Source organism: Manis javanica, chromosome 3 (assembly GCF_040802235.1).
Source record: "Manis javanica isolate MJ-LG chromosome 3, MJ_LKY, whole genome shotgun sequence".
Taxonomy (NCBI): domain Eukaryota; kingdom Metazoa; phylum Chordata; class Mammalia; order Pholidota; family Manidae; genus Manis; species Manis javanica.
The window spans coordinates 2,833,677-2,857,259 of record NC_133158.1 but is presented as its reverse complement, the minus strand read 5'-3'; the positions used below and the strand labels follow the sequence as shown (position 1 = coordinate 2,857,259).

Sequence of the window (23,583 nt, the reverse complement as noted above, 5' to 3'; positions counted from 1 at the left end):
GTGTGCGGCAATGAGGGTGAGATGGTGGTTGCGTGTGACAGAGGATGTCACGGTGAGAGGATGTAATGGGGAGGCTGTGTGCCAGAGTGAGAGGTGGGGAAACTGCACCAAACCATACATGTAGCACACTCTTGGCTGACCCTGCGCGGGGCTCCCTGGTTCCTGCAGCCACCGGAGAGAGGATAAAGAGGCACAGGTGTCCCATGGCCACCCACAGGCTGCACTCAGTTGTAGGTGCCCACTTGTGTGCCAGGCTGCCCTTTGCACCCTGGGAGGGTTCTGCCCTCTGCTTCAGGGGATCAGTCAGCTTGGGGAGGAACAGGGTTGAAGACTTCAACCTCTGGACCAAAGAAGCATGCTGGGAGGGGAGGAGAGCAGGTCCGTCCGTCCCAAGCCTCCTGGGGTTTAAGTCTGGGCTGCTGATCCCCACACAGAGGCAAGCAGCTGGGTGGGTCACTAACCATTCTGTGTTAATTGTTAAACCGCATTCCCTACCTGCACCTCTACACTCCAGCTCCCTTTGGCCAAAGGCCCTGCGTTTTTGATTCTCTAAGCCCCCTGTGCGCAGAGGTTATTGGTAGACTGCCAGACCCTGGATTCTCTCCAACCCCAGTGGTCAGGCAGCAGTGATAACCCCTCCCCCCAAATCTCCCAGCCCTGTGTGTCCAAGTCCACTTACCCAGACTCACTCAATCCTAAAGCCACCTTCTGAGCTAGGTGTTACCATCAAGCCCATTTTACAGGTGAGGAAACTGAGTCACAGAGTGGCAAGGGCAGCCAGCCAGGAGGGAGCCCATGTTCTTAGCCTTGCCAGGCTGCTGGAGTACTCCCCCTGCCCCTAGCCCCAAAGCAGTTCCAGCCTTGCCTCCCACTGCCACCCCACCTGCAGCAACGTCAGGAAAACAGACCCGTCACTCCTCAGGTATGCAAAAATGCTTTTTTATTCTGCTTGAGAGATGAAATGATAGTTCCTGACTAGACCTGGCTCTCGGATCCTAGGGGCTGCCTCTGTGGGGACTGGCCTGACCCTCCAAGCTCAGGCCAGACCTGGAACCTGGGCAGTAGGCAAGCTCAAGGCAAGTGGTCAAGGAAGGCAAGGAGGACAAGGTGGAAGTCTTGCGGCTTGTGGAGGTAGCAGGCGTGGCCTGCGTCCCGGAGCTTCACTACAGAGTGGTTGGGTAGGTGACGGAGCTGCTGCAGCGACTGCCGAGCCAGGATTCCGTCCAGCTCCCCATACAGGATGAGAGTTGGGGTCTGCAGGGCAAGGCAAGGTGTGGTGATCCTGGGGCCTAGTGGGGACTGATCCTAAAGCCACCTCTTTAGGAACTCTTCCCTAAATACCCCATCTTTTCCATCCAGATCGGGGATGGGCTATGGGCCCTCCAGGTGAGACCTGAGTCCTTTCCCCCCATGAGTCAAGTCAAGGACAGGAAGCCAGGACCTTTGGAGACCCTCCTCTCAGTACCTTCACGGCCCAGAATTGCTCCTGGGTGTAGTTCTGGGTGGAGGTGGGTGCGATGGGCACAAATCCATGCAGCTGGTGGTGGCCACGCATCAGGAAGGGCAGGGCATAGTGGCCACTCAGTGAGGGGCTCACCAGCACGGCATTCTGCACTTCCAGGTCCCTCAGTACTCCCTCCAGCAGCTCCGCCCGCCCTGCCTCAGTGCTTGCCTCCTTTGAAGGTGCTGAGTTCCCGAAACCTGGGAACAAGTGGAGATACCAGGTGAGGGAGGCTGAAGGAGCTCAGGACTTCCAGTCAGCACAGTGGGGGAAAGAGATAGAGAGGGGACATAATGGCACATGCCACCCCAAACTTCCCCAAAGCTATTTTTTGTAATGTGATAGGCCTGCTAGAAAACCATCTTCAATTCATCATACTGACAAAACTAGAAAAGACTGTTAATATGCAGTGTTGAGTGTTGGGGAAGATACAGGGAAATGGGCACTTTTAACACATGACTGATGGCAGGATAAATCTGTTCAGCATTTTTGGAAGGTAACATTTGTCAAAATCTTACCAGTGTATGCTTTTGATCCATCAGTTGCCCTTGCATGCTACCTTTATTTATTTATTTATTTATTTATTTATTTATTTATTTATTTATTTAGGTATCATTAATCTACACTTATGTGAGCAACATTATGGTTCCTAGACTCCCCCCATCATCAAGTCCCCACCACAAACCACATTACAGTCACTGTCCATCAGCGTAGTAAGATGCTGTAGAATCACTACTTGTCTTCTCTGCATTGTACAGCCCTCCCCGTGTCCCCCCACATTATGTCTGCTAATCGTAACTTTGCATGCTACCTTATAGAAATCACTGCCCACATGCTCAAAGAAACATGTCCAAAGATGCTTCAGCTTCTCATTACTCAAGCATTTCAACTGACACTGAAAACTAAATCAACCTACATATCCACCAGTTGAGGAATGGCTAGGTAAAATCTGTCAATGCCTCCAGTGGCACGCGCTACACAAAGGGAGGTTCACAGTGATTGGCATGATCTATGAGACATGGTATTGGCAGAGCAAACCAAGCTGCAGATAGATTCACTAAGCAGGCAGGACACCAACACGCTTACAACCCCTACCACACAGTCCTGCTTATTGTCTGAATGTCTGTGTATGGAAATGCCCCAAGAGGGCCTGGTGCCCCAAACTGCTTTGACAGACAGGTGAGAGAAATGTGCACGGGTCTTGCAGGGCATAATTCTTGTTTGATTTGCTAATGAGGAGGTTAGCATAAATCATTTGTTAGCTAAAAAACAAACAGCTACGTAGTTTGTCATAAAAAGTATGGTAAGATCTCCCCATGCAATTGCTTATGAAGTAAGTCACATTTCTATTTGCTCTCTGACATACAACCACCCGCACTGTAGTTTTGTAGAAAATAAAAACACAGACCATTTCCTTTTGCCATCTGTGTTGTAACCTGCCACTGCTTGTCCAGACAATGCGGTCCAGATGCCCCCAGCCACACCTTAGGGCCTTCCAACCTCTCCAGTGTCCCCCTCTGAGAAGCTGCCCCTTGTACTTGCTACATGCTACCTTCCTAGACCCAGAGGCGGAGGCTCTCACCTGGGAGGTCAAGGGCCACAGCCCGGTAGCCCCTCTGTGCCAGCAGCTGCAGTGTGCCCAGCTGCTCCCACGTGTGTGAGTTAAAGGCCTTTCCGTGGAGCAGCACCACCTCCACCCTGTGGGCACACAGGGGAGTGTGTGTTCTGGGTCTGGGAGTGGCTTGCTGTTCTTCCTTCCTGCCACTGCCCTCCCAGGCCCTGAGCACCCTGAGTTGGGTGGGCAGACCCCATGCAGGGACTCTCCCGGCGCCTAGTCCTACTACACCCTGGAGTCAGCACCCACCTGTGTGTCTGGTGGAGCGGAAGCACCTCACGGTAAAAGATGGGGGAGTTGCCCCGGGTGAGACCAGCCAGGACTGTGACATTGGCGTCTCCCCAGAGCCGGGAGGTCTGCTCAGGGGGGCCTGGCAGCCCCATGTACAGTAGCAGCATGAGCAGCAGGCTCAGGCCCAGCAGGACTACCTGGGACCGGCTCATGGAGGTCTGTATGACAGTCTGGAGGAGAGGAGAGCAAGAAGACGCTGGGGCAGAGCCCCTTCAAGCCTCCCTGGACCCCATCCCCAGACCCGTCCTAAAGCCCCTAGCAGGGGAAACGTTCAGTTACTGCCCTTTTGCCTGCTCTGGGCAAGGAGGAAAACATGAGGCCGGGAGGGGACAGATGCACTGCAGCCTTGCTGGTGGCCGAGTGGTGAGGGCCGTCAAAGGTGAAAGACTATGTGTGAAGTTTGCCCCACTGAGGGCATGTTAGGAAATGGTTCTCTTTATCATACTGCATGTAATGATGCCAAAAGCAAAACACATTTTATAATTGACGGGAATATTTCATGCCCTACCCCAGCTGACACTGAGTAGGAGGAGGGTTCGTGGAGAATATTCCTGAAGGAAGATATGCTGGGGCAGGAGAGGGTGTGGGGCCAGGGAGGAGCATGGTGCACCTTGAAATGGAAAGGGCAGGATGGAGGCGGGAGAGATGAATGCCTCCCTGCCCTCCACCCACAAGCTTCAGGCTGATGACCTGCTTCATGGACTACTCCAGTCTGGGTCCTTCGCCAGCCCAGAGGACAGACCTCAGGGCTCCGGACCCAGGACACAGAAGGGGCAGTAACTTCCTGTTGTGGGTCTTCAGTTTGTCAGTAAAACAGGGAGAATGATAAACTTGAGGATGCCTTCCTAAGCCTCCTGGGAAATGTCACTAATACAGTGGACTTGACCTATGGCTGTCCTGTCATCATTTCTTCAGCCTAGGATGAGCACACCTGCCTTGTTCCCAGATTCCAGTAAACACATCTTTATTGGAGTGCCACCTGGGTGCTGGCTAGAGCTAAGGGCTGGGGGCCCTCTCGGGCCTCTCCCCCTCTCCTGGAGCTTTGGGGATGCTTCCCAAGGACTCCCCCTCCCCCGCACCCAGGCTCCCAGGTCAGGTGGTAAGTGGGTAGTGGAAGCCCCTCTGGTGCCGTTGGAGAACCAGGAGCTGAGCAGAGCGAGAGTGCACTGCTTTCTTCCTTCTGACCACGAAGAGTCTCAGACGCTCGCCTCCAGCTCGGCGTTAGCCGAGGTGCCCACCAGGTGAAGCATCAGCACTGGACCTCTCCGTGCGACGGGCCTGGGGCCCCAGGAGCCTCTCCAGGTAGGAAGGGGCGGGGCTCCTGCCGTTGCCTAAGCAACCCAGACAGCTGGAGCACTGAGCAACTGTAGGACGGGTAGCCGACAACCGAGTCTGCGCTACAGACACGGGGCTGTACCCGCGTAAAAATGACACAGGTACAAACACGTGCACACAAACATCGCATCTTGCCCCTCCGCGCTTTTCTTTTGCACAAGCTATTCCCTGCACGTACGCGCAGTCTCCTTTCACACGCAGTGGCTTGTGCATCATCAATCCCTGGAAATACAGCCTCTCAAAATCACACACAGTTAGGCATCAGGAAGGCGGATGGACAGACACACGCTTTCAAAATCGTACGCAGCCCTTCAAATTTCATGCACACAGTCATACACACAAACCTAAAACTAGAAACACACATGCACAGGCAGGAAGACGGACGCACACACGGGTAGTCACCCTCAAAATTACAGGCACACAGAAATACAGTAGACATACACAGACAGAAGCGGCAGGCACACCGACACCCCCACAACACAGACACACAGAAGCACTGACACTACACCGACACACACGTAAACACAGATCCCAAGAACAAGCGCGACGCACTCGTGCACAGCACCCGATCGCGCTCACTCGTCCCACCGCGGGCTCCTCCCGCAGGGCTCTGCCTCCCCGGGGCGACGCAAGGGGCGGAGCAAGGGCGGCCCGCCCCGGAGTCCCTGCAGGCCTCACTCTCCGGGACACTCACCCGGCCGACCGGAATGACCGTGCCGGCCACCCCGGGGCGGGGGCGGGAGCCCCCCACGCAGAGCCAGCAGCCAAAACTCGCGGCGACCATGGCGCTGCCTCCACCGCGCTGCCGGCTGCGGCAGGCACCGCGCGTCGGGGAGCTGCCCCAAAGGCGCGCTTGCGCAGTCCGCAGTCGCAGGCCGGCGCCCGGTAACCCCGATGGAGGGGGACTGGGCGGCTCCCCGACACGCAGGCCGGCCCCCATCCAGATTTTCATGATTGGCTTTGGCCTGAGAGCTGGGGAGAGCCACCCTGCTTCTTCCCACAGAATGTCTCCACGCTTGCTCAGTCTTGCGTCTGCACAATGGGGTTAAGGATAGGGGTTCTTACTGGCCAGAGTTATCACCACCATACAGGGTTGCCCTGAGGTCTTAAGGAGGATGGGATAAGCATTAGAACAGTGTCTGGCGCGGAGGCCTCGCTGCGTAAATGCCAGATATTATTGCTACGCAGCAGCTCCTGGTCTGGGCCGACCCCTACAAATACACACTGGCGCACGCACCGCGAGCCCGGTATGGATTCTGCGCTCCTTGCTATCTCTTTATGGCTCCTGTCCTGGTTGGTGATGGACCAACGTGTGGTCGGCACCCAGGCTCCAGGCTCCGCCTGGAGGCCAGGCAGAGTATGCGCAATGTGCAGGATTCACTCCTATTGGGACCTTGCAAGGTAGGCAGCATCACACGCCTTCTGCAGGCGAGGAAACGGGCTCGGAGGCGTTGGGTAAACGTCCAAGGCCACCTGCATGGTCACTGGCAGAGCCTCCTACTGAAACCGTCAGGCTTCAATGCGTCCCAGGGGTCTGGGCCTGGGCAGACCAGGCTGGAGACTGCAGGGTGGGCAGCGGGGGGAATGCGACCCCAAAGGACCCTTCTTCTCAACCGCGCGCTGTGCACTTGGGGCAGGTCGCTGAGGGTCTCGGGGCCTCACCGAGCTCGGTGCTTGGGGCACGTGGGGCCGAGGGGCTTGGGGAAACTGAGGCCGCTGTGAGAAGAAAGAAGGGTCTAGCGGTTCGGACCGGTCCTGCGAGAGGGCTTGTGGCCGCACGAGGGCGCCCCGTAGGACGGCCTGCCCCGCCCCCGGCCGGGCCACTTCCCTCTTCCCCGCTCCAGGCCCCATTCGCCGCCAGCACTCGCCTGCCTCCCATCTGCGCGTGCCCTTGCAGCTCCCCAGGTATGGGCCCTGCGCCTCGACCCTCTCTTCCTCTCTCCAGTTAGGGTCCACCCCCATCTACCCCGTTTCTTTCCCTTTCCGTCTAGCTCCCCAAGCCCTCTCTTTCGAGTCTGCCCCCACCCGTCCCGCATGCGCCCTACCAGGCCTAGCGAGCCAGAGCCGAGGTCCGCGGAGGGGACAGAGCGAACCGTGGAACACGGGTGACCGCGCCCCTGACCACGGCGTCAGCGCGTTGGGTCCCAGCGGGCGGCGCGCTGAACACCCCGAGTCTCTTGCGGGCGGGAATTCCAAAGCCTTTCCTGACCGGGTTTCCGCCTCCGGAAAATGGATTTTTTTACTCCAGCGCTGGTCTCCTCTGGCCTGCACTGGCCTGTCACCGCCTGTGACAGTGCCATGAAGAGGAAGAGGCTCATAAGCAAATAGCTCCTCACTGTTGATCGGACACTTACTGTTCACTGTGTGCTGGGCACGGTGCCCGGCGTTGCACTTGCGAGGGCTCATTTAACAACCCTATCAACCAGCAGTGAGCTGCGCCCTATCACTGTATTGTAATGGGAGCCCCATGTATGCAGTTCTTTCCAAGGGGCAGGCACCCTCCCTTGTCGTCAATCCCTTCCTTTTTAAAACTCTTTAATGCGCGAGGTAGGCTGTATTGGCCCATATTTCATAGAAGGAAACGATGGGCCAAGGCCACACAGTTAGGTGAGTGGCAGAGGCGGAAATAACACCTGTGTCTTTCCCACCCCATGCCATGCTACTAGAGTTCTGGGAGCCCCCTGGGTGCACCGTTGCTGCTCCCCGGGGACCTCCGCGCGCTCTGTGGCAGCCTCCTTCTCCACTTGGGCAGGGTGTTCTGTGGCTCCTCCTCAGCTTGCCTTTGAACTGCAGGCGTTTCACCAGCACAGTGGCAGGTATGGCGGGCGTGGAGCAGCGCGAGGGCTCCATCCGGGTGCAGGATCAGAGTCTGTTCTTTCGAGAGGCGGCGCCAGGCTGTGGACAGGCTGCTGGCCTTTCTGTACTACTGCTGCATGGCATCCGCTTCTCCTCCGAGACCTGGCAGACCCTGGGCACGCTGCACAGGCTGGCCCAAGCTGGCTACCGGGCTGTGGCCATTGACCTGCCAGGTATTTCCCCGGCAGGCTTCTGGACAGAGGTCCTGGGGCTTTCACTGGGGGCCCAGGGCTGGGGGCTGGAGGACTGGGAGAATCTAGTCAGGATGGGCCCTGAGCTTGACTGGGCGCACTGCATACTCCAGGGGCTTCGAGCTTCGCCGGTCTTGATCCAGATACGGTCTAGACAATGCCCAGGTGCTTCTATGTTCCCTGGGCACAGTGCCTCCGGGCCCGTTTCCTCACCTGTAATGGGAGAGGACCACACTCATTTAGGAGTTGGCTCTAGTGAGAATGGAATGTGATTATCCATGTGAGTATGTGGCCAGTATCCAACACATAATAATAATGGGGCTGTGTGGGCTGGAAGTAAATATTTTGACAAAGCCATAACCGTGTATTCTGTCAGAAGCCCTGAGGAGTGAGACTGAGTCTCCTGGCACCTTTTGGGGCAGGCCAGAGCCTGGCGGGTGGCCAAACCCCAGGCATGATCTCTGTACCAAGCCCTAAGCTGGCTCCAGGGAGGCAGGGGCAGCTCTGGACTGCCAGACATAACCTGAACCAGCAGGCCGGGCCCCATGGCTGACCTGTTCCCCTCACAGGCCGTGGTTGAATGGTTTCAGTGCCCAAGGGTGGGCCTGGAGGCCTGCTCAGGATTGGCTCTGAGTGTGGTTGGGCTGAACTTCAAGGCCAAGGTCTTGAGGTAATCTTTCTGGGGAAGGTAGGAACCTATTAAGTGAAGGGAAGGTATGTGTACAGAGCCAGCCCCTCAGCCATTGTCCTTGAGGTACCCACACTGCCTGGTCTGGGACAGAGGCCTCTTAAGCAGTTAACTCACTTAAGTTTCACAACAATCTTAAGCAGCAGATACTTTTGTGACCTCCTTTTAACAGATGGGAAAACTGAGAAGCTGAGAAAGGCCTGAGGGGACTCTCCCAAGGTCACATAGGTAGGAAGTGGGACTTGGAGCCTGCTGGGCTGGATTTGAGAGCTTGTTCTCTTAGAACATTGTACTGCTGGGGGAGATTTGCACAGACACGGAGGGAAGCACGTGTGCCTCAGATAGGATGGATCGAGGCTGCTGTAAGGAATAAACTCTGGTGCCGTGTGTGTGTTGTGTTGCAGGAACCTGGTGCGGAGAGACAGCTGGGAGGGCTTTCCCACTCACCACCCTGTTGTGTCTCCCACACCTGAATCTCTGCAGGTCTGGGGCGCTCCAAGGAAGCAGCAGCCCCTGCCCCTATTGGGGAGCTGGCCCCCAGCAGCTTCCTGGCATCTGTGAGGGATGCCTTGGACCTGGGCCCCCTGGTTGTGGTCAGCCCATCGTTGAGTGGCATGTACTCTCTGCCCTTCCTCACGGCCCCTGGCTCCCAGCTCCGGGGCTATGTGCCAGTGGCCCCCATCTGCACTGACAGAATCAATGCTGCGGACTATGCCAGTGTGAAGGTACCTTGGTTGGGAGGCTGAGATGGCTCTGCCCGGGGGCTATCCTGGGCCCTTTCCTTATCTGGGGGCAGGGTAACCAACAGGTGACTTCTGGGAGGAGCTGAACTACCAAACTCCCTACGTGTGGTTTACTTAGCAGATTACAGTGCCAAGCTCTGTGCCACACTGTGCTGGGGCCTCTCCCCTCACCCCCCACTGGGCCAGTTTTTCTCTTCTGGTCATTTGGGGGTGACTTCAGGGAGAGACTGCAGTGATGGGGAGGCTGGGCTGGTGTGGCAGAATCCTGCTGACTGTGCCTCCCTTTCCTTCCTAGACCCCAGCTCTTATAGTATATGGAGACCAGGACCCCATGGGTCAGACCAGCTTTGAGCACCTGAAACAGCTGCCTAACCACCGGGTGTTGGTCCTAGAGGGTGCGGAACACCCCTGTTACCTTGACAAACCCGAGGAGTGGCACAAGGGGCTGCTAGATTTCCTGCAGGGGCTGGCATGAGGCTGGGTCCTGCTGGTGGCGGTGGGCTGCTGGCCTGCTTTGGTTCCCTCCCTCCCTCCGTGGGCTCCTGCTCATCACGCACATGCAACAGGTGTGTCTATCTGGGGTCTTCTCTTTGGGGTCTTTTCCTTTTTCTCTTGCAGTGACAGACTGAGGAAATTAAATCAAGACCAAAAAAACCCAAGAATCAAGGGACGTGATCCAGGGTAATCCCTACAGGAGTTTCTCCTGAAGGCTTTCCTGCTGGCTTCCACTCCTTCCTGCTCTGTCCATCCTCCGCCTCCTCCCTCCTGCCTCCTCTGGATGCTCTGCAGGGCACTCACACCCCCATCCTGGCCTCTTAGCCACAGACACATACATGCCCACGTGCATGCTTACACATTTAGAGCCATCCGTGTTCCCAGATATGACCCCTCACTCGGGAGCAACCACGTGGGGCTGATGTGCCTGTCTTGTGCAGCTCTTCATGGCATGCATGTGCGTTCTCCGGCCACTCACACACTTGCACAGGCACAAGACTTCCAGCCATGCAGCACACTGCTGTCTGGGTGGGGCTCCGTGGCCCAGCACTGGCTGGAGACCCTCTGCCGGGCTTAGGGCGTGGCCAGCCCTGAACTCCATCCACCCACTGGTCGCAGCTGGGCCCGACCAGAAGTGTCCCGAAAAGGGGAGGGCCACCCTTTTAACTCTCAGATATCCCTGCTGTTCCCTCCTCCTGGATGCTTCACGCCTCCCGAGGTTATTAGGCCTGGATCTTCTCGGCCCAGCCTGTTGCCAGCTCTGAGGTTTGGGCGGTGGGGAGACAAGTGGAGGTCGGTGAAATAAAGTGATGCAATTAGACCCCGCAGGCTCTCGCTGTCTCCAGAGCGCCGCCCTCCTCGGCCCCTTGGGACCCCTCCCCCACTCTGGCGGGACCAGATGGTCCCCCTGCCCTTTGTCCACCAGGCCAGATGGAGGGGAAGGGAGATTGGATCCCATCCCCACCCACACACACGCAGGTGCCAGGAGACTCGGCTGTGTGGGGAGGTGGAGGTCAGCGGGACCAGGCTGAGCCGATTAAGGAGAGGAGGACTAGGTAGATTTGCTCCCCAGAGGTGCGGCGGGGCAGGGGGAGGGCTTGGGACCAGCCCAGCTCCTCCGGCGACTCTCACCCTCGCCCCCCCTGGAGAGGACTCAACTGCGCCGCGCCCCAGCCGCCCCTGCCCATAAAGGAATCCTGGGGGTAGCTCTGGGGAGTCACGGGGCGGGGTGCACAGGACCGCGTTGCTCCAGGCCCCTCTAGCGGGTCCGGTAACCCGTCCGGGGCGGACCAGGGCCGGGCCTCGCGGGCGCCGTGGGTGGCAGGGGTGCGGGTTCCGGTGGGCGAGCGCCCCGCGCGGGGCTGGATGGCGCAGACGCTAGGAGCCGAGCAGCGGGCCCGGCGCAGGCCGAGGCCCATCTCCGAGGGGCTCGAGCCGGCGCAGGGCGGCGGGGGCCGCGCAGGGGTGCGGCGCGCCTCGGCCCGGGCTCCCGGAAGCGGCGGCGCTCGGGGCGCAGCGCGGGGCGGGGCGGGGCGGCTGCGGCACTGGCGGCGGGGCGGGCCCGCCGCTGTAATCGGATCCGGGGAGGGGGCGGGGAGGGGCCGCCGGGCGGGCCGGGGGGGCGCGGAGCCGGGCTCCGGGCCGGCCGGGCTCCGCGCCTGTCAAACCCCTCATTGTTCGCAGCTGATGTCACTCGCAGTTGTGAGCGGCCGCCTCTCCCGGGGACAATGTGGGACTGAGCGGCCCAGCCGCCGCGCCGCCGCCGCCGCCGCCGCCGCCGCTGGACAGCCCCAGAGAGGTAGGGCGCGGGCCGGGCGGGGCACCGCCGGCCGCGAAGTTTTGGGGTTCGGCCCGGGCCCACAGGCTGCGTGCGAGTTTGGGGAACTGGGAGACTGGGAGGAACGCGTTTGCTGTCCCAGCCGGGCCCCGGCCTGCACAGGTGGGGGCTGCTAGTTGGCCAGAGAATCCCCCAGCACCAGGGAGGGGCTTCCTAACCCTGAGACCCCTGGTTGCAGGCCCTCGTCCCGCCTGCTGTTGCTGTCCTTTGGGCCGGCTCCTCCGTGGCCCTCCAGCCCTGGGCTCTGGCCCCACTCCATCCCTGCCCCATCTGGCGCGCCCCTGCGGTTCCTGGCCCAGCACACACCCCTTCCCATTCTCTGCAGTCCTTGGTGAGGCCAGACACAGACCTCCAGGCCAGGGGTGTGTGGAGATGACGGCTGGGGGCCCAGAGTGGGCCCTCCTACCCTGTAGGTCTTCAGGCCCTCAGCGCTTACCCAGCTTCTTAGCTGGGGTCCTGGGAACAGGGGCTCTGGCTACTCATTTCAGCCTGGCCAGGAGAGGGAGGTGCCCGCCTCCTCACTCCCCTATCCCAGGCCCGCCATCTTGGGACCTGTGGCGCCCAGGGCCCCACCTGGCTCCAGCACCATGGGGAGTGGTCTTCAAAGGGATGCACCCAGGAACAGCTGCATTCCCTCCTCCCAGAACGTGGACTCTTGGTCCCCACCAAGCCCGGGATGGTAACCTTCACGCTGGACCAACGGGCATGTGACCTCGGGGGCCCTCTGCCCCGACAAAGAGGTCTTGGACTCCAGGGACTCCCTAGAAACTTAAACTTCAGCTCTGGCCCTCGCTGGTTCCTGGGTTACCCTCCTTGCTTCAGGGCCAGGCCCTGGGACCCTATCCTTTTCCCATCTGAAAGTCCCCGACCTCCTCCAGGCCTTGGAAACCCCTCAACCTCCAAAGCGCCCCCATCCCAGCCCCACCCCCCAGCCGTCATCAGCATGCAGGCTCTGGCTGCCTAAACACAAGGGGATTGTTCTGCTCGCATGCTCAGGGTGGGGGGCTGGGAGCAGGCGGCCCACATACCCTGGCGGGCCCAGGCCATAGGGAGGCTGGTTTTGCCCCGCCCTGCGTCCCCACACAAGCTCTGTTCACCCTCCCTACCCCCATCACAGCCCCCCTCCCAGCCTCCATCACTGGCCCAGGGGCGCTGACATCTTGAGGGAAGAGCTCTTAGCCTCACAGGTGGACCCCTGGGTCCTCCCAGATCTGCCCGTTGCCTCTCACGTAGCCTCACCAACAAGCCCCTTAGCCTCGGGGCCTCAGGTTCCTCTCTGATGAGGCCCTTCTGTAGGCTGAGCTGACTCTGTGAAACCTGTGCCCCACCCCAGCTTTTCTTCCAGCCCCTCTGTGGGAAACCCTCTCTGGGCCCCTGCAAGTCTCCAAGCACTGTGGCAATCCCGTGGCCCAGTGACATGCCCTTGGAGCCCCTAGACCTAGAGAAGCAGCAGGAGCAGGGGCGGGGGTGCTGAGGAAGCCCTCCCCAGCAGGTGCTGGCTCTCCCATGTGACTGGTCCCCTGAACCCCGGTCTTCTCACCCCACCCTCACTGCTCCTCTGGGACCCTTTGCCCCGTTGCTGGTTCCTGATGCCTTCAGGCCCTGTGAGTCTTATCTTCTCACCGCTGAGCCTGGTCCTGGCTCCTGCCCTCCTGGAGCTATGGGTAGTGGAAAGACAGGCTTGGAAATGCCCAGTTGGGGCCCCTTGTTGCAGGCAGATCTCTGGGGGACACAGAGGCCTGACAGATTCCATCTGACTTGGAAGGCAGGGAGGGCTTCACAGAGGAGGTGGCATTTGAGAAGGGTTTTGACAGAGTGGGGAGGAGGTATTCCAAGCTGGGATCAGCCTGGACAAAGGCCCAGAGACCAGGAGGTGCTGCTAGGCATTTTTTGCAGCCTGATGTGTGTGGGGGATGGGGTGGGAATGCGATGAGAAGTTGGCAGGGGACAGATCATGAAGGGACTTGTGTGCCTGTCTGTGGAGATCTGGCTTTATTCTTTGGGCACTGGGCAGCCAAGGATGGCTGTTGAGCAGCAGTGACCCAGTTACCAGCATGAAGATGGAGCTAGAGACCTTTCTCATTTTGAGTGAGACAGTGATGGGAATGGGTACCAGTGGGTGGGGCTGCACCACCAAGCTGAGCCCTTTCTCCTGGAGCTCAGTCTGGGCCTGGGCATGCCTCAGTTTCCCTTGACTATGAGGACTCTTGAGGGGGTATCTAATGATGCTCTAAGTGGATTGTAGCCTTTCTGGCACCAGCCAGCTTGTTAGGGACCCCTTTCGCTGCCTAGCACAGTCTACAGGACAGCTGTGGGTCAAGAAAGCAGAGGCTGGAGCTCAAGGACCCTGGGCTGTTCCCCTGTGGGCCCCTGACTCTCCCAAGAAGTAGGTATGAAGGGCCATCCTGAGGGCTGGAAGGCTGAGAGGCTGGGCACACAGGTCTTAGGACACTGGGACAGTTTTTGTGGAGGTCTAGCTGATCAGGAGGTGAGCATGCCCAGAGAAAGGGCCAGGCAGGGAGGCAGGGGAGCCAGGATCCCTCAGGTAGATCCCCCGGTGCCTGGTGGCCACCCCCTGCCACCCCTGCTTTGCCTGATGCCCCAGCCATTGCCCAGCATCACTGGGTGTGGCCAGCATGGCTGCTCTTGGAGCAGCCATAGAAGGGGCTGCCAAGTTGGGGGCTGGGGGGCTGAGGGGAGCGTTAGGGGATGTGAGGCGGGGGTGACCTTGCACACTGTACCCCCTCTCTCTCCCCAGCCCAGGTGCTTCCACAGGCCTAGCTGGTCCAGATACTCTGGCTAGCAGAGCCGAGGGAATCCCCCGAGGGGGGGCCGGTCCACTTGAGTCGCCTGGCTCCAGGAGCCCTCCCCTCCCCTGGATTGTTCTTGCTCCAGAACAAAGCCAGGGTGGACACTTGATCCCTGTATGTGGGGGGAGCTGGCTAAGCCCCCAGCCCTTTGATTGGGCAGCTGTCATGGGAGAGAGACAGCTGGGGGGGAGGGGCAGGAAGGGGCAGCCACCATCGCTTACACAGCTGTCGCACACCCCCTCCACCCCCTCCAGCCTGAGTGGCAGGGAGCCAGGGACACAGGGAGTGGGCACTAGATCTGGGGAGGGGGCCTGCGGAGCAGGAGGGAACGCCTGAGGTCAGAGGCCTGGTCGGAGCTTGGTATGTTCTGCCAGGGAGGCCTGCTGACCAGAGGGGGCTGGGCACCCTGAGGTGAGCTGGAGGTCAGCGTGGCATGATGCGTGGCTGCCTTGTGTGTGGCCCAGCAGGGACCCAGGGCCCACCGGGCTGGAGCAGCACATAACTGAGCCCCAGGGAGGGTGGAAAGGGAGCCAGAATGCCTACGAGGGCTGCTACTCCCACAGCCCCCGGAGAATGATTTGGGGGTCCCGCAGCAGGACCCACTGTTCTCTTCTAAAGGCAGGAAAGACCCTGTGGGTCCTTCAGAACAGGAAGGACACAAAGAGACCAGCCACCTCTCCACCCCCACACATAGCCCAAGTGGGTGAACTGAGGTCCAGGTCAGGCGAAGGCCTGGCCAAGGCCTCCCATGGCCTTTGGGGCAGCGGGGCTCTGCTGCAGACCCAGGCAGCCTTTCAGGGCAGGAGCCATAATTCTGGCCACATGCGGCCCTCTGCCCTGTTTCTCCAGGGGCCTTGTGACTGACCACCACAGGAGGTGATGTGGAAATGGTAAGGAGGCAGTGTCAGGTCTCCCACTGGCTACCACCCCAAAGAGGCACCTGAGCCCCAGAAAATTCTGGAGCTTAAGACTGTGGATCTGGACAAGTTGTCAGTCCTTTCCAAACATGATCTATGTCTCCTAGCCGGGCAGGGGTCTCAGGGACTACTGATGCCTGCGCCCCATCTAGGAAGAGCCCCCCTTTAGGAAGAGGACTGACAGACCCAGATGGGACAGCTGGGAAGGGGAGGAAGCCTGTAACGGCCCTGCACTGTGCCCACCTCGCTGTGACCTTTGGCAGGTTCCAGGCCCTCTCTGTCCTCAGGCCCCTTCTGTCTGCTGACTCCATCTTTTCACCGGGCCAGTATGTCCGGAGCACCCTCTCTGGCCTGGCTCTGGAACTCCAGGGCCCAAGGAGAGGGCGGCGGCCGTGCTCCTGCTCCAAGGGGCTCCCTCCTGGGCTTGGCTGTCCAGGCAGACAGAAACCAAGCCTGCCATCACAGGCACTTTCCTGGGGAAAGTGTAGGTGGCTGGGAAAGTGTGAGCAAGGGTAGCCAGCAGGAGGCTGCCAGGATGCTCAGAGTCCAGTCTCTTGACCTCTGACCTCTAGAGAGCCCATGGGCAGAACTTGAGTGAAGGGAGGAGCAGGCACTGGGGGCAAAGTTTACTGGGTACTTGGGGGGACAGGGTTGTCATCCCCAGGGTACAGATGAAGAAACAGGCCTCATGCCCGAAGGCAGCTTCCCAAGAAAGGTGGCCTGGGAACACCGCCCTCCCACCCATGCCCAGCTCTGGCTAGCAAGGGGGTCCCAAAGGGCATTGGACAGAATTCCCAGCCTTCAAGGCTCAGGGCTTGGGCAGGGACTGAGGAGGTAGGTGCCAGGGTGCTCCAAGCTTGCTCTAGGCCCAGCACACCCATCCTTGGCCCCCTCGCCTGCAGACCATTTGGATAGAAGGGTCTGCAGGGTTAGGGCGTGGTCTTGGCTCAGACTTGGCACAGGTTGGTCCCACTCCTTGTTTTTCTCCTCGGGTTCTGGTGCCCCAGTGAGCTCCCCAGCGAGGCTGGGAGACAGCAGCAGAGGAGAGGGATTTCCAAGCGGGATTAAGGTTCAGGATTAAGTCAGGGCATGAAAGGGGGTAGGGTGGGGAGGGCTGGCTGCCGGGCTAATCCCAGCAGCTAATCTCCAGCAACTCCTTCCTCCATCAGTTAACGGCTTTGACACTCCCCAGACCCCCAAATCCTTATGCATCACCCAGTCCCAAGGGGATGCATTCTCTCCATTTTATGGGTGAGGAAATTGAGACTCGGAGCCCAAGTGACTTGTGTATGGTACAGTAGAAAGTGCTCCAGCTGGGAATGCGGCCGGCCTGGACACTCTGTACCTCCACAGCACTGGGAGAAGGGCTGCTGCTGTGCCCAGGAACCCTGCCCCAGCAGTCCACAGGGATCTCTGCTTTAGTGACCTCGAGGTCAGGAGCAGCCTCTAGGAGGGGGGCTCCCTGCCCGTCTCCCTACCACCCCCACCATCATGCCTTTGCTAGGCCAGGGGAGGGCAGGGCAGGAGGGCCCCTCCTAGAGCCTATCTTCTCTTCCACCCTCCTTCCAAGACCATCCAGGGCTCTCCAGGCCTGCACCAGCTTCTCTCCCGCTGCTCCTCCATCCTGTAGCCAGCGGGGCTCTGGCCCCTGGACGCAGGAGCCTCTTGTTTGAAGTAACCTTTCAAATGTAACTCAGCCTTCCAGGCCTGGTCCACAAGGTCCAACGTCCAGGAGGTCAGGGAGGAAGCTACCTTCTCTGGACTCCCATAGGCCTCCTGGTTAATTCGTCTGATATCCGAGAGGGAGGCAAGGGTGGCCATGGAGATGGGGTACCACACATGCTCGCCTCATATTAATTCTCATGACTCTTTGGGGGCAGGACTTGGGATCCCCTCCTTACAGGGGTGGAGGTGGAGGTGGAGGCCCAGATGGGTTAAATGAGCTGTCCAGCGTTGCACACCTAGTGCATTGCACACAAGGACACTGGTCAGTGTGATATTTGAAACTGGGGTTCCATGCTGTCTCCCTTCTCTGGGAGTTTGACAAGCCCAGCTCTCGGCTCCCCGAGTAAGGGCAGGGGGTCTGAAAGAGATGGGCGCCTCTCTACCCCACGTCTCACTGCCCCCGCCAGAGCCGGCTAGGCTGTGGTGCGGACACACTCCCAGGCCGCTGTGGCCCCAGCCCCGCCTGACAGGATGAGCGGCTCAGACGCGGGGCTGGAAGAGGAGCCGGAGCTCAGTATCACCCTCACCCTGCGGATGCTGATGCACGGCAAGGTGAGTGGGCGCGGCCTCCCCTGAGGCTGGGGGGCGGGGGGGGGGGTGCAGTGCTGGGGGAGGGGCAGGGCCAGGGGCATTGGCACCTTCCCTCTAACACCTCCCTTGTCCTGTTCGCAGGAGGTGGGCAGCATAATTGGCAAGGTAGGTGCCTGGTTCTGTTCTGTATGGCCCCTTTAACCTGAGGCTGCAGGCCAGGAAAGGCAGCAGACGGCTGCTCAGACTAAAGAGCCGGTCTCCGGTTTTGTCTCTGCAGAAAGGAGAGACCGTAAAGCGAATCCGGGAGCAGGTGAGGGCGCAGTTTGGGAGAGGAACCCAGGGCACGAGATTTGGAGGGAGGGGAGATCCCTGGCCCACCCTCTCCCTGAACCCTCCATCTGGGATGACCAGTGAGTGCCCTTGGAAGGTGGCCGTTCTAGCCCGCCTGGGGCCTGGCGAGGAAGTGGAGAGCCCCACTGCCCCGTGCTTGTCCTGTACCTGCAGAGCAGTGCCCGGATTACCATCTCTGAAGGCTCTTGCCCCGAGCGCATCACCACCATCACAGGTTCTACAGCAGCCGTCTTCCATGCTGTCTCCATGATCGCCTTCAAGCTGGACGAGGTCTGTGGCTGCCTGGAGTGGGAGGCCAAGGGTAGTTGCCTGGGAGGAACAGGACTCCGACCCCACATAGTGGCTGGGGATGGGAGGGAAGTCCAGTCCTGGGCAGGGCTCTCTCATTGGAGTGGGACTAGGGGAGGGCTTCCCTCCTTCCTCCCCCAGCAGGAAGGTGCTTCCGGGCAGGGGAGCAGCAGGGGTGTGCACAGCCAACCCACAGTCTTCCTGCCCAGGACCTTTGTGCGGCACCTGCCAACGGTGGGAACGTGTCCAGGCCACCAGTGACCCTGCGCCTTGTCATCCCCGCCAGCCAGTGCGGCTCACTGATTGGGAAGGCTGGCACCAAGATCAAGGAGATCCGAGAGGTGAGGGAAGGGGACGCCATCCCCCGGGAGTCCTCTGTCCACTTGCGGGAGGGGACCTGGGCTTCTGCCTCCCTGACCCCTGGGAGCTCTGAGCCTGGCAGCACTATGCCAGGTTGTGGGAGCACCTGGAAGTGGCCCCTGTCCTCTGCTTTCAGACCACAGGGGCCCAGGTGCAGGTGGCGGGGGACCTGCTCCCCAACTCCACAGAGCGTGCTGTAACCGTGTCAGGGGTTCCCGATGCCATCATCCTGTGTGTGCGCCAGATCTGCGCTGTCATCCTGGAGGTGCTGGCCTGGGGCAGGGCGGGGGGCAGCGATGGGCTCTGGCTCTGCATTGTCAGGTCCCAGATCCTGTATGTGTGCCAGCAGGTGGGGGCAGGTAGGGCTGCAGGGATGGATGAGGAGTTCCAGGATGTGGGGATGCACTTACCTGGGGGTCACAGGGAGGGCCTTGAGAACATAGGGCCCTTGGGGAGGTGAGGGGACCCTGAGGGGATCCTGACAGAGCCTCCCCTTTGTGCCTTCCAGTCCCCACCCAAAGGAGCCACTATCCCCTATCATCCAAGCCTCTCCTTAGGCACCGTGCTTCTCTCCGCCAGCCAGGTGAGGGCAGCGGTGGGGAACTGAGATAAAGGCGGGGGACTGAGATAAGGGAGTGGATAGAAGAAGGAGCTGCAGTCTGGTGGGGGGCAGTGAATGGCCACACTGCCCTGCTCTGTCATGGAAACCCCCTTTCACTCACTTTGTCCCCACAGGGCTTCTCCGTACAGGGTCAGTATGGGGCTGTGACCCCAGCTGAGGTGAGTGACCACAGCCCAAGCCCCTCTTCCCCAGCTGAGCCCCCTCTGACTTCCGGCCTCTCTTCCGTATAGGTCAGCAAGCTGCAGCAGCTGTCGGGCCATGCAGTCCCCTTTGCCTCACCCAGCATGGTGCCAGGTGAGTGGTGCCTGCAGATGGAGGCAGGGGCAGACCCCTAGAATGGAAATGGGGGGCAGGGAAGGCCCAGACCCATGCCCAACCTCTCTTCTCTCAACCAGGACTGGATCCAGGCACGCAGACCAGCTCACAGGAGTTCCTGGTTCCCAACGACGTAAGCAGGGGATGTGGTGGTTTGGCGGGTGGGGGATGACCAGGGGTCTGGGCCTCGCCTAGGGTTGAATTCCACCCTCCCCCCAGCTGATTGGCTGCGTGATCGGGCGCCAGGGCAGCAAGATCAGTGAGATCCGGCAGATGTCAGGGGCACATATCAAGATTGGGAACCAAGCGGAGGGCGCTGGCGAGCGGCACGTGACCATCACTGGCTCGCCAGTCTCCATCGCCCTAGCCCAGTACCTCATCACTGCCTGGTGAGTGGGGCTGGGGCATGTCACCGGGGGACTCAGTGCCTCAGAGCACACGGCTGGGGAGGGGAGAGCTGGCCTCCCTTCTCTATTGGTCCTGTCCTCTGCCTCCCCTGCCTCACTCGCTCCCTGTCGCCCCTCTCCCCCACCCTGACATCCATCCCTCATGTCCTCCTGCCCCATCCCTGTCTCTTTCCCAGGGTTTTTGGCCCCCCTGTTTTTGCCGTGACCCCATAGTATATCTGCCTGTCCTTTCTCCCCCTACCTTCCACCCTCCCCATCTTCTCCCAAACACGCCTGCCCCATGTTCTTGTCCACAGTCCCTCCTCCGTCTTGCATCTAATCTCGCCCTCATTGCCTCTCCTCACCCCATCTTCCCCTTCATCTCGCCCCATATCCCTCTCTCCAGTCTAGAAACGGCCAAGTCTACCTCTGGGGGGACACCCGGCTCGGCCCCCGCAGACCTGCCTGCCCCCTTCTCGCCACCCCTGACGGCCCTGCCCACAGCTCCCCCAGGCCTGCTGGGCACGCCCTATGCCATCTCCCTCTCCAACTTCATCGGCCTCAAGCCTGTGCCCTTCTTGGCTCTGCCACCTGCCTCCCCAGGGCCACCGCCGGGCTTGGCGGCCTACACTGCCAAGATGGCAGCAGCCAACGGGAGCAAGAAAGCGGAGCGGCAGAAGTTCTCCCCCTACTGAGGCTGGCTGAGGCCCAGGCGTGGGGGCAGGCAGGACTGCGGTAGGGGGCTGCCTCTGTACCCTACCTGCCCAAGGAGACTCCATCCTGGGGTCCCAAAAGCCGCTAATGCCCAGACGCATGGATGCACCCCCACCCAGCCCCAGTCAGTGGGAGCGCCTTTTCTCAGAGGGGTCAGTGTCCAGCTCAGGGTCTGGGAGCTGCGGCAGCCCCGAGGTAGGGGGCTCTGGCCCCTCTGGCTTTGTGCTTGGATGCAGGGAGCATCCTTAGTGCCCCCACTTTGGGAGTCACTCATGTACTCCCTACCCCTCAGGGCTTCCTAGCCTACTGCCCCCTGTGGGGATCAGGGAGGAGGGCTGGGGGGCTGCTGGGGGCCGTGCTTCTCTCCCCACCTCCCTGCAGATTCCTGCTGCTTCCACTGATAACCCTTTTGACTGGAATGGACTGGCTGGGTTTAGCAGAGGGCAACTCAAAGAGGGGGTGCCGCCAGGCAGCTGTGGGAGTGGCATGGGGGCAGGGGCCGAGTTCGCAGCAGCAGACACTGTACAGTTTTTTCAATCCCTGTTTTTGAATAAATATTCTCAGAGACCAGGGAGCTGTGAAACACTGTGGGTGTTGGCAAAACCTCCAGAAAGTGGGTGCAGCCGAGGCCCCAGAGGATCCCCATCTGTGAGTCCAGGAGCTCCACATCAGTTCTAGGGCTTCAGGGCCCTTTGGGGATCGTGTTGTCCAGGCTCCTGCCTCTGGTGGTTTCCTGGGCGTTTTAGAGGCTGATGGAGGAGTTCCGGGAGCTTCGTTCAGCCCCTTCTTAGTGCAGATGCCAGGGGATCCCTCTGAGTGTCTCCACCAGTTCCTCCTGCGTGACTGTTACCGAGATCCTGCCCCGCCTGGCCCATCCCTCTGGCTGTGAGTCGTTAGGGCCCTCTTCTCTGTGGCCCTGCCCACCTCCCTCCTTCCTGGTCTGGGAACCATCCATGAGTATGCAAACCACCTAAGCTGGAGACCTTGAGATGATCCAGGATACAGATGGGGAAACTGAGGGCTAGGAAGGGTCTGTCTGTGCACAGGCCAGGCAGGGCTGGGTCCAGAACCCAGGATTCCTAGGTCCCAGAAGCCTCTGGGCCTTACCAGGCTGCAGGCCCCTTTCTCCTGTTCTGGAGTCAGAAGTTCTGGCAGGGCACCTACCACCACCTGTGGCAGGAGGCTGGAGGGGCCCCTTCGGAGAGCCCCTCCTTTCTCCCGTGTGAGCTCGGCTTGGGGGACACTGCTCTCAGGTGGCCTCCGCTCAGGCTCTCCTCGCCTTCCAAATCTCGGGCTGGTTTTGGTGCCTCAGAAGTGCCGAAGGCGGGGCGCAGTGGAGGCCCCCGGAGGTGCTGCAGGAGTGCCCGCGGGTGCCAGGCCCGCGGGGGTCGGGGCAGCGCTCGGCGGGCTAGGCGGCCCAGCCCCCGGCGCACCGGGCGCTGCAGCAGGCCGTAGAGGAAGGGCTGGGCCGCGAAGGCCGAGTAGGCCACCCAGGTGACGGCTGCTTCGGCCGCCGCGACCCGCGCCGCGGGCGCCAGGCACGCGCAGCCGTAAGGCAGCCAGCAGGCTGCGAACTGGCCCACGGCCAGCGCTGGGGCCAGGGCCGCTTTGCCCCCGGGCAGGCGCGGCGGGAGCGGCGGCAAGATGGAGAGGCGGCTGTCCAGGGAGTCGGAGCGCGGACGGGCCCCGCGCGCGGGCCGCGGGGGCCGCAGGGCAGCGCGGCGCGCCACGAGGAAGATGCTGCCGTAGGCGCCGAGCAGCAGGAGGGCGGGCAGCGCGAAGGCCAGCAGCGCCCAGAGCGGCCGGAAGGGCCCGAGGCCCCCGGCCAGGACCGAGCAGCGCGCCGGGGCGGGGGGCGGGGCGGGCGGCGGCCCGAGCAGGGCGAGCGCGCCCAGCAGCGCGGCCGCGGCCCACACGGCGGCGAGCACCAGGGCGGGCGGGGGCCGCGCGCCGGGCCGCAGCGGGTGCACGATGAGGCGGCAGCGCGCCAGGCCGAGCGCGGCCACGCCGAGCGTGCAGGCCGGCAAGAGCGAGGCCGAGAGGAAGCGCGCGGCGCGGCAGGGCGCGGGGCCCAGGCGCACCCGGCCCAGCCCGGGCGGCGGCGCGGCCAGCAGGCCCAGCGGCATGATGGAGGCGGCGGCCAGCAGGTCCACGACGCACAGGTGCACCAGGTAGAGCGCGTCGCGCAGGCCGGGCGTGCGCAGCACCACGACCAGCAGCGCGCCGTTGCCCAGCAGGGCCGCCGCCTCCACGACGGCCGCCAGGATCAGCCCCACGGAGCCCGCGGTGCCTGCGGTGGTCAGCCCTGTGGTGTTGGCCATTCGAGCGCTCAGGCTTCTCCCCGTGCTGGATGCAGAGAGGGAAGTGGAGTGCGCCCCCTGCCCCATTCCCATCCCACCGGCTGCCCCTCTGGCCCCTCACCTCATAAACAGCCAGGCCCATGTTGCCATCCGCCTGGGGACTTTGACTGCCCCATGGAGACTTGTACGGCTGGGACTACCGCCTGCTCCTCTGCCCCAGCACTCAGCCCCTGCTGGGGATGGTACTGGCTGTCACTCTGCTGTTGCCCTTTAGAGACACACAGAGCTGGCAAGGGAGGGGCAGGGCCTGGCACCAGCGCCCTGGGTCCTAGCAGCTGCCAGCTGGAAGTTGGAGGCTGTGTGGTGGAAGTGCTGGGGTGCCTCCGGAGGGGGGGCCCAGAGCAGGCGCAGGCTGGAGTCTAGACCGAGGTGGACAGAGTGTGGGCTTCCAAGTCCGCGGGACCCTGCTCTGTCTTTCCCTGGGGTGGGAAGTGGCCCCCGTGCTCTCCTCTCCCATCCCCATCAGTGGAGCGACCAGGCCCTTCAGCCCTTGTGCTGAAGGGAAACCAAGGTACCAGTGAGACAAGGGGTGTGGTGGCAGGGGCAGCAAGGTGTCCTCCGGCCTCCAGGAGGGCTGACTCTCTCAGAGGTCCAAGTAAGTTAGGTGAGGGAAGGACCACAGGACCTGGCACGGGGTGTGTTCAGCTGGGAC

The 23,583-nt window shown here is 61.1% G+C and overlaps 4 protein-coding genes across 9 annotated transcripts; 2 read left to right on the top strand and 2 right to left on the bottom strand.

Moving 5' to 3' along the window:
• Positions 1-923: 923 nt before the first annotated feature.
• Positions 924-6,440, bottom strand: ABHD14A (abhydrolase domain containing 14A). 3 transcript variants are annotated; one of them, XM_073230660.1, is made up of 5 exons: positions 6,405-6,440; positions 3,366-3,577; positions 3,084-3,199; positions 1,466-1,701; positions 924-1,254 (listed from the first exon to the last, which is right to left on the bottom strand). In XM_073230660.1, the coding sequence occupies exons 2-5, from the start codon at positions 3,557-3,559 to the stop codon at positions 1,072-1,074; spliced, it is 729 nt and encodes a 242-aa protein (XP_073086761.1). In that variant the 5' UTR covers positions 3,560-3,577; positions 6,405-6,440; the 3' UTR covers positions 924-1,071. The 3 variants fall into 3 exon arrangements, with proteins under 3 accessions (XP_073086761.1, XP_017506422.2, XP_036850801.2); XM_017650933.3 differs by lacking the exon at positions 6,405-6,440 and adding an exon at positions 5,437-6,381 and having other exon boundaries at positions 1,598-1,701; XM_036994906.2 differs by lacking the exon at positions 6,405-6,440 and adding an exon at positions 5,437-6,370.
• An 80-nt stretch (positions 6,441-6,520) lies between these two features.
• ABHD14B (abhydrolase domain containing 14B) lies at positions 6,521-10,535 on the top strand. Of its 2 annotated transcripts, none has more exons than XM_017650968.3 (4): positions 6,521-6,647; positions 7,536-7,771; positions 8,961-9,202; positions 9,516-10,535. In XM_017650968.3, exons 2-4 carry the CDS (start codon positions 7,561-7,563, stop codon positions 9,693-9,695), a joined length of 633 nt encoding a protein of 210 aa, XP_017506457.2. In that variant the 5' UTR covers positions 6,521-6,647; positions 7,536-7,560; the 3' UTR covers positions 9,696-10,535. The 2 variants fall into 2 exon arrangements, with proteins under 2 accessions (XP_017506457.2, XP_036850802.1); XM_036994907.2 differs by having other exon boundaries at positions 6,627-6,647; positions 7,548-7,771.
• Positions 10,536-10,629: 94 nt separating this feature from the next.
• Positions 10,630-21,143, top strand: PCBP4 (poly(rC) binding protein 4). 3 transcript variants are annotated; one of them, XM_036994901.2, is made up of 14 exons: positions 10,630-10,770; positions 11,399-11,513; positions 17,412-17,556; positions 17,677-17,700; positions 17,813-17,845; positions 18,040-18,156; positions 18,384-18,515; positions 18,671-18,799; positions 19,043-19,117; positions 19,270-19,314; positions 19,387-19,450; positions 19,552-19,604; positions 19,691-19,860; positions 20,264-21,143. In XM_036994901.2, exons 3-14 carry the CDS (start codon positions 17,476-17,478, stop codon positions 20,550-20,552), a joined length of 1,212 nt encoding a protein of 403 aa, XP_036850796.2. In that variant the 5' UTR covers positions 10,630-10,770; positions 11,399-11,513; positions 17,412-17,475; the 3' UTR covers positions 20,553-21,143. The 3 variants fall into 3 exon arrangements, with proteins under 3 accessions (XP_036850796.2, XP_036850798.2, XP_073086760.1); XM_036994903.2 differs by lacking the exon at positions 10,630-10,770 and having other exon boundaries at positions 11,311-11,513; positions 20,461-21,143; XM_073230659.1 differs by lacking the exon at positions 10,630-10,770 and having other exon boundaries at positions 11,313-11,513; positions 19,718-19,860.
• Positions 21,144-21,268: 125 nt separating this feature from the next.
• GPR62 (G protein-coupled receptor 62) lies at positions 21,269-23,527 on the bottom strand. Its single transcript, XM_036994899.2, has 2 exons — positions 22,993-23,527; positions 21,269-22,917 (listed from the first exon to the last, which is right to left on the bottom strand). Exons 1-2 carry the CDS (start codon positions 23,019-23,021, stop codon positions 21,732-21,734), a joined length of 1,215 nt encoding a protein of 404 aa, XP_036850794.2. The 5' UTR covers positions 23,022-23,527; the 3' UTR covers positions 21,269-21,731.
• Between the last annotated feature and the right edge of the window lie 56 nt (positions 23,528-23,583).

Excerpts from the sequence above, each read along its gene's own strand:
- ABHD14A (XM_036994906.2), bottom strand. The coding sequence starts at position 5,694 with ATGAAAATCTGGATGGGGGCCGGCCTGCGTGTCGGGGAGCCGCCCAGT. Across the intron at positions 1,702-3,083 it reads TGTGGCCCTTGACCTCCCAG|GTTTCGGGAACTCAGCACCT; the intron begins GTGAGAGCCTCC and ends ACTTGTTCCCAG. Across the intron at positions 1,255-1,465 it reads AGCAATTCTGGGCCGTGAAG|ACCCCAACTCTCATCCTGTA; the intron begins GTACTGAGAGGA and ends CTTGCCCTGCAG.
- ABHD14B (XM_017650968.3), top strand. The coding sequence starts at position 7,561 with ATGGCGGGCGTGGAGCAGCGCGAGGGCTCCATCCGGGTGCAGGATCAG. Across the intron at positions 7,772-8,960 it reads TGTGGCCATTGACCTGCCAG|GTCTGGGGCGCTCCAAGGAA; the intron begins GTATTTCCCCGG and ends GAATCTCTGCAG. Across the intron at positions 9,203-9,515 it reads CGGACTATGCCAGTGTGAAG|ACCCCAGCTCTTATAGTATA; the intron begins GTACCTTGGTTG and ends TTTCCTTCCTAG.
- PCBP4 (XM_036994901.2), top strand. The coding sequence starts at position 17,476 with ATGAGCGGCTCAGACGCGGGGCTGGAAGAGGAGCCGGAGCTCAGTATC. Across the intron at positions 18,516-18,670 it reads AGATCAAGGAGATCCGAGAG|ACCACAGGGGCCCAGGTGCA; the intron begins GTGAGGGAAGGG and ends CTCTGCTTTCAG. Across the intron at positions 19,451-19,551 it reads CTCACCCAGCATGGTGCCAG|GACTGGATCCAGGCACGCAG; the intron begins GTGAGTGGTGCC and ends TCTCTCAACCAG.
- GPR62 (XM_036994899.2), bottom strand. The coding sequence starts at position 23,021 with ATGGCAACATGGGCCTGGCTGTTTATGAG. Across the intron at positions 22,918-22,992 it reads TGGGCCTGGCTGTTTATGAG|CACGGGGAGAAGCCTGAGCG; the intron begins GTGAGGGGCCAG and ends CTCTGCATCCAG.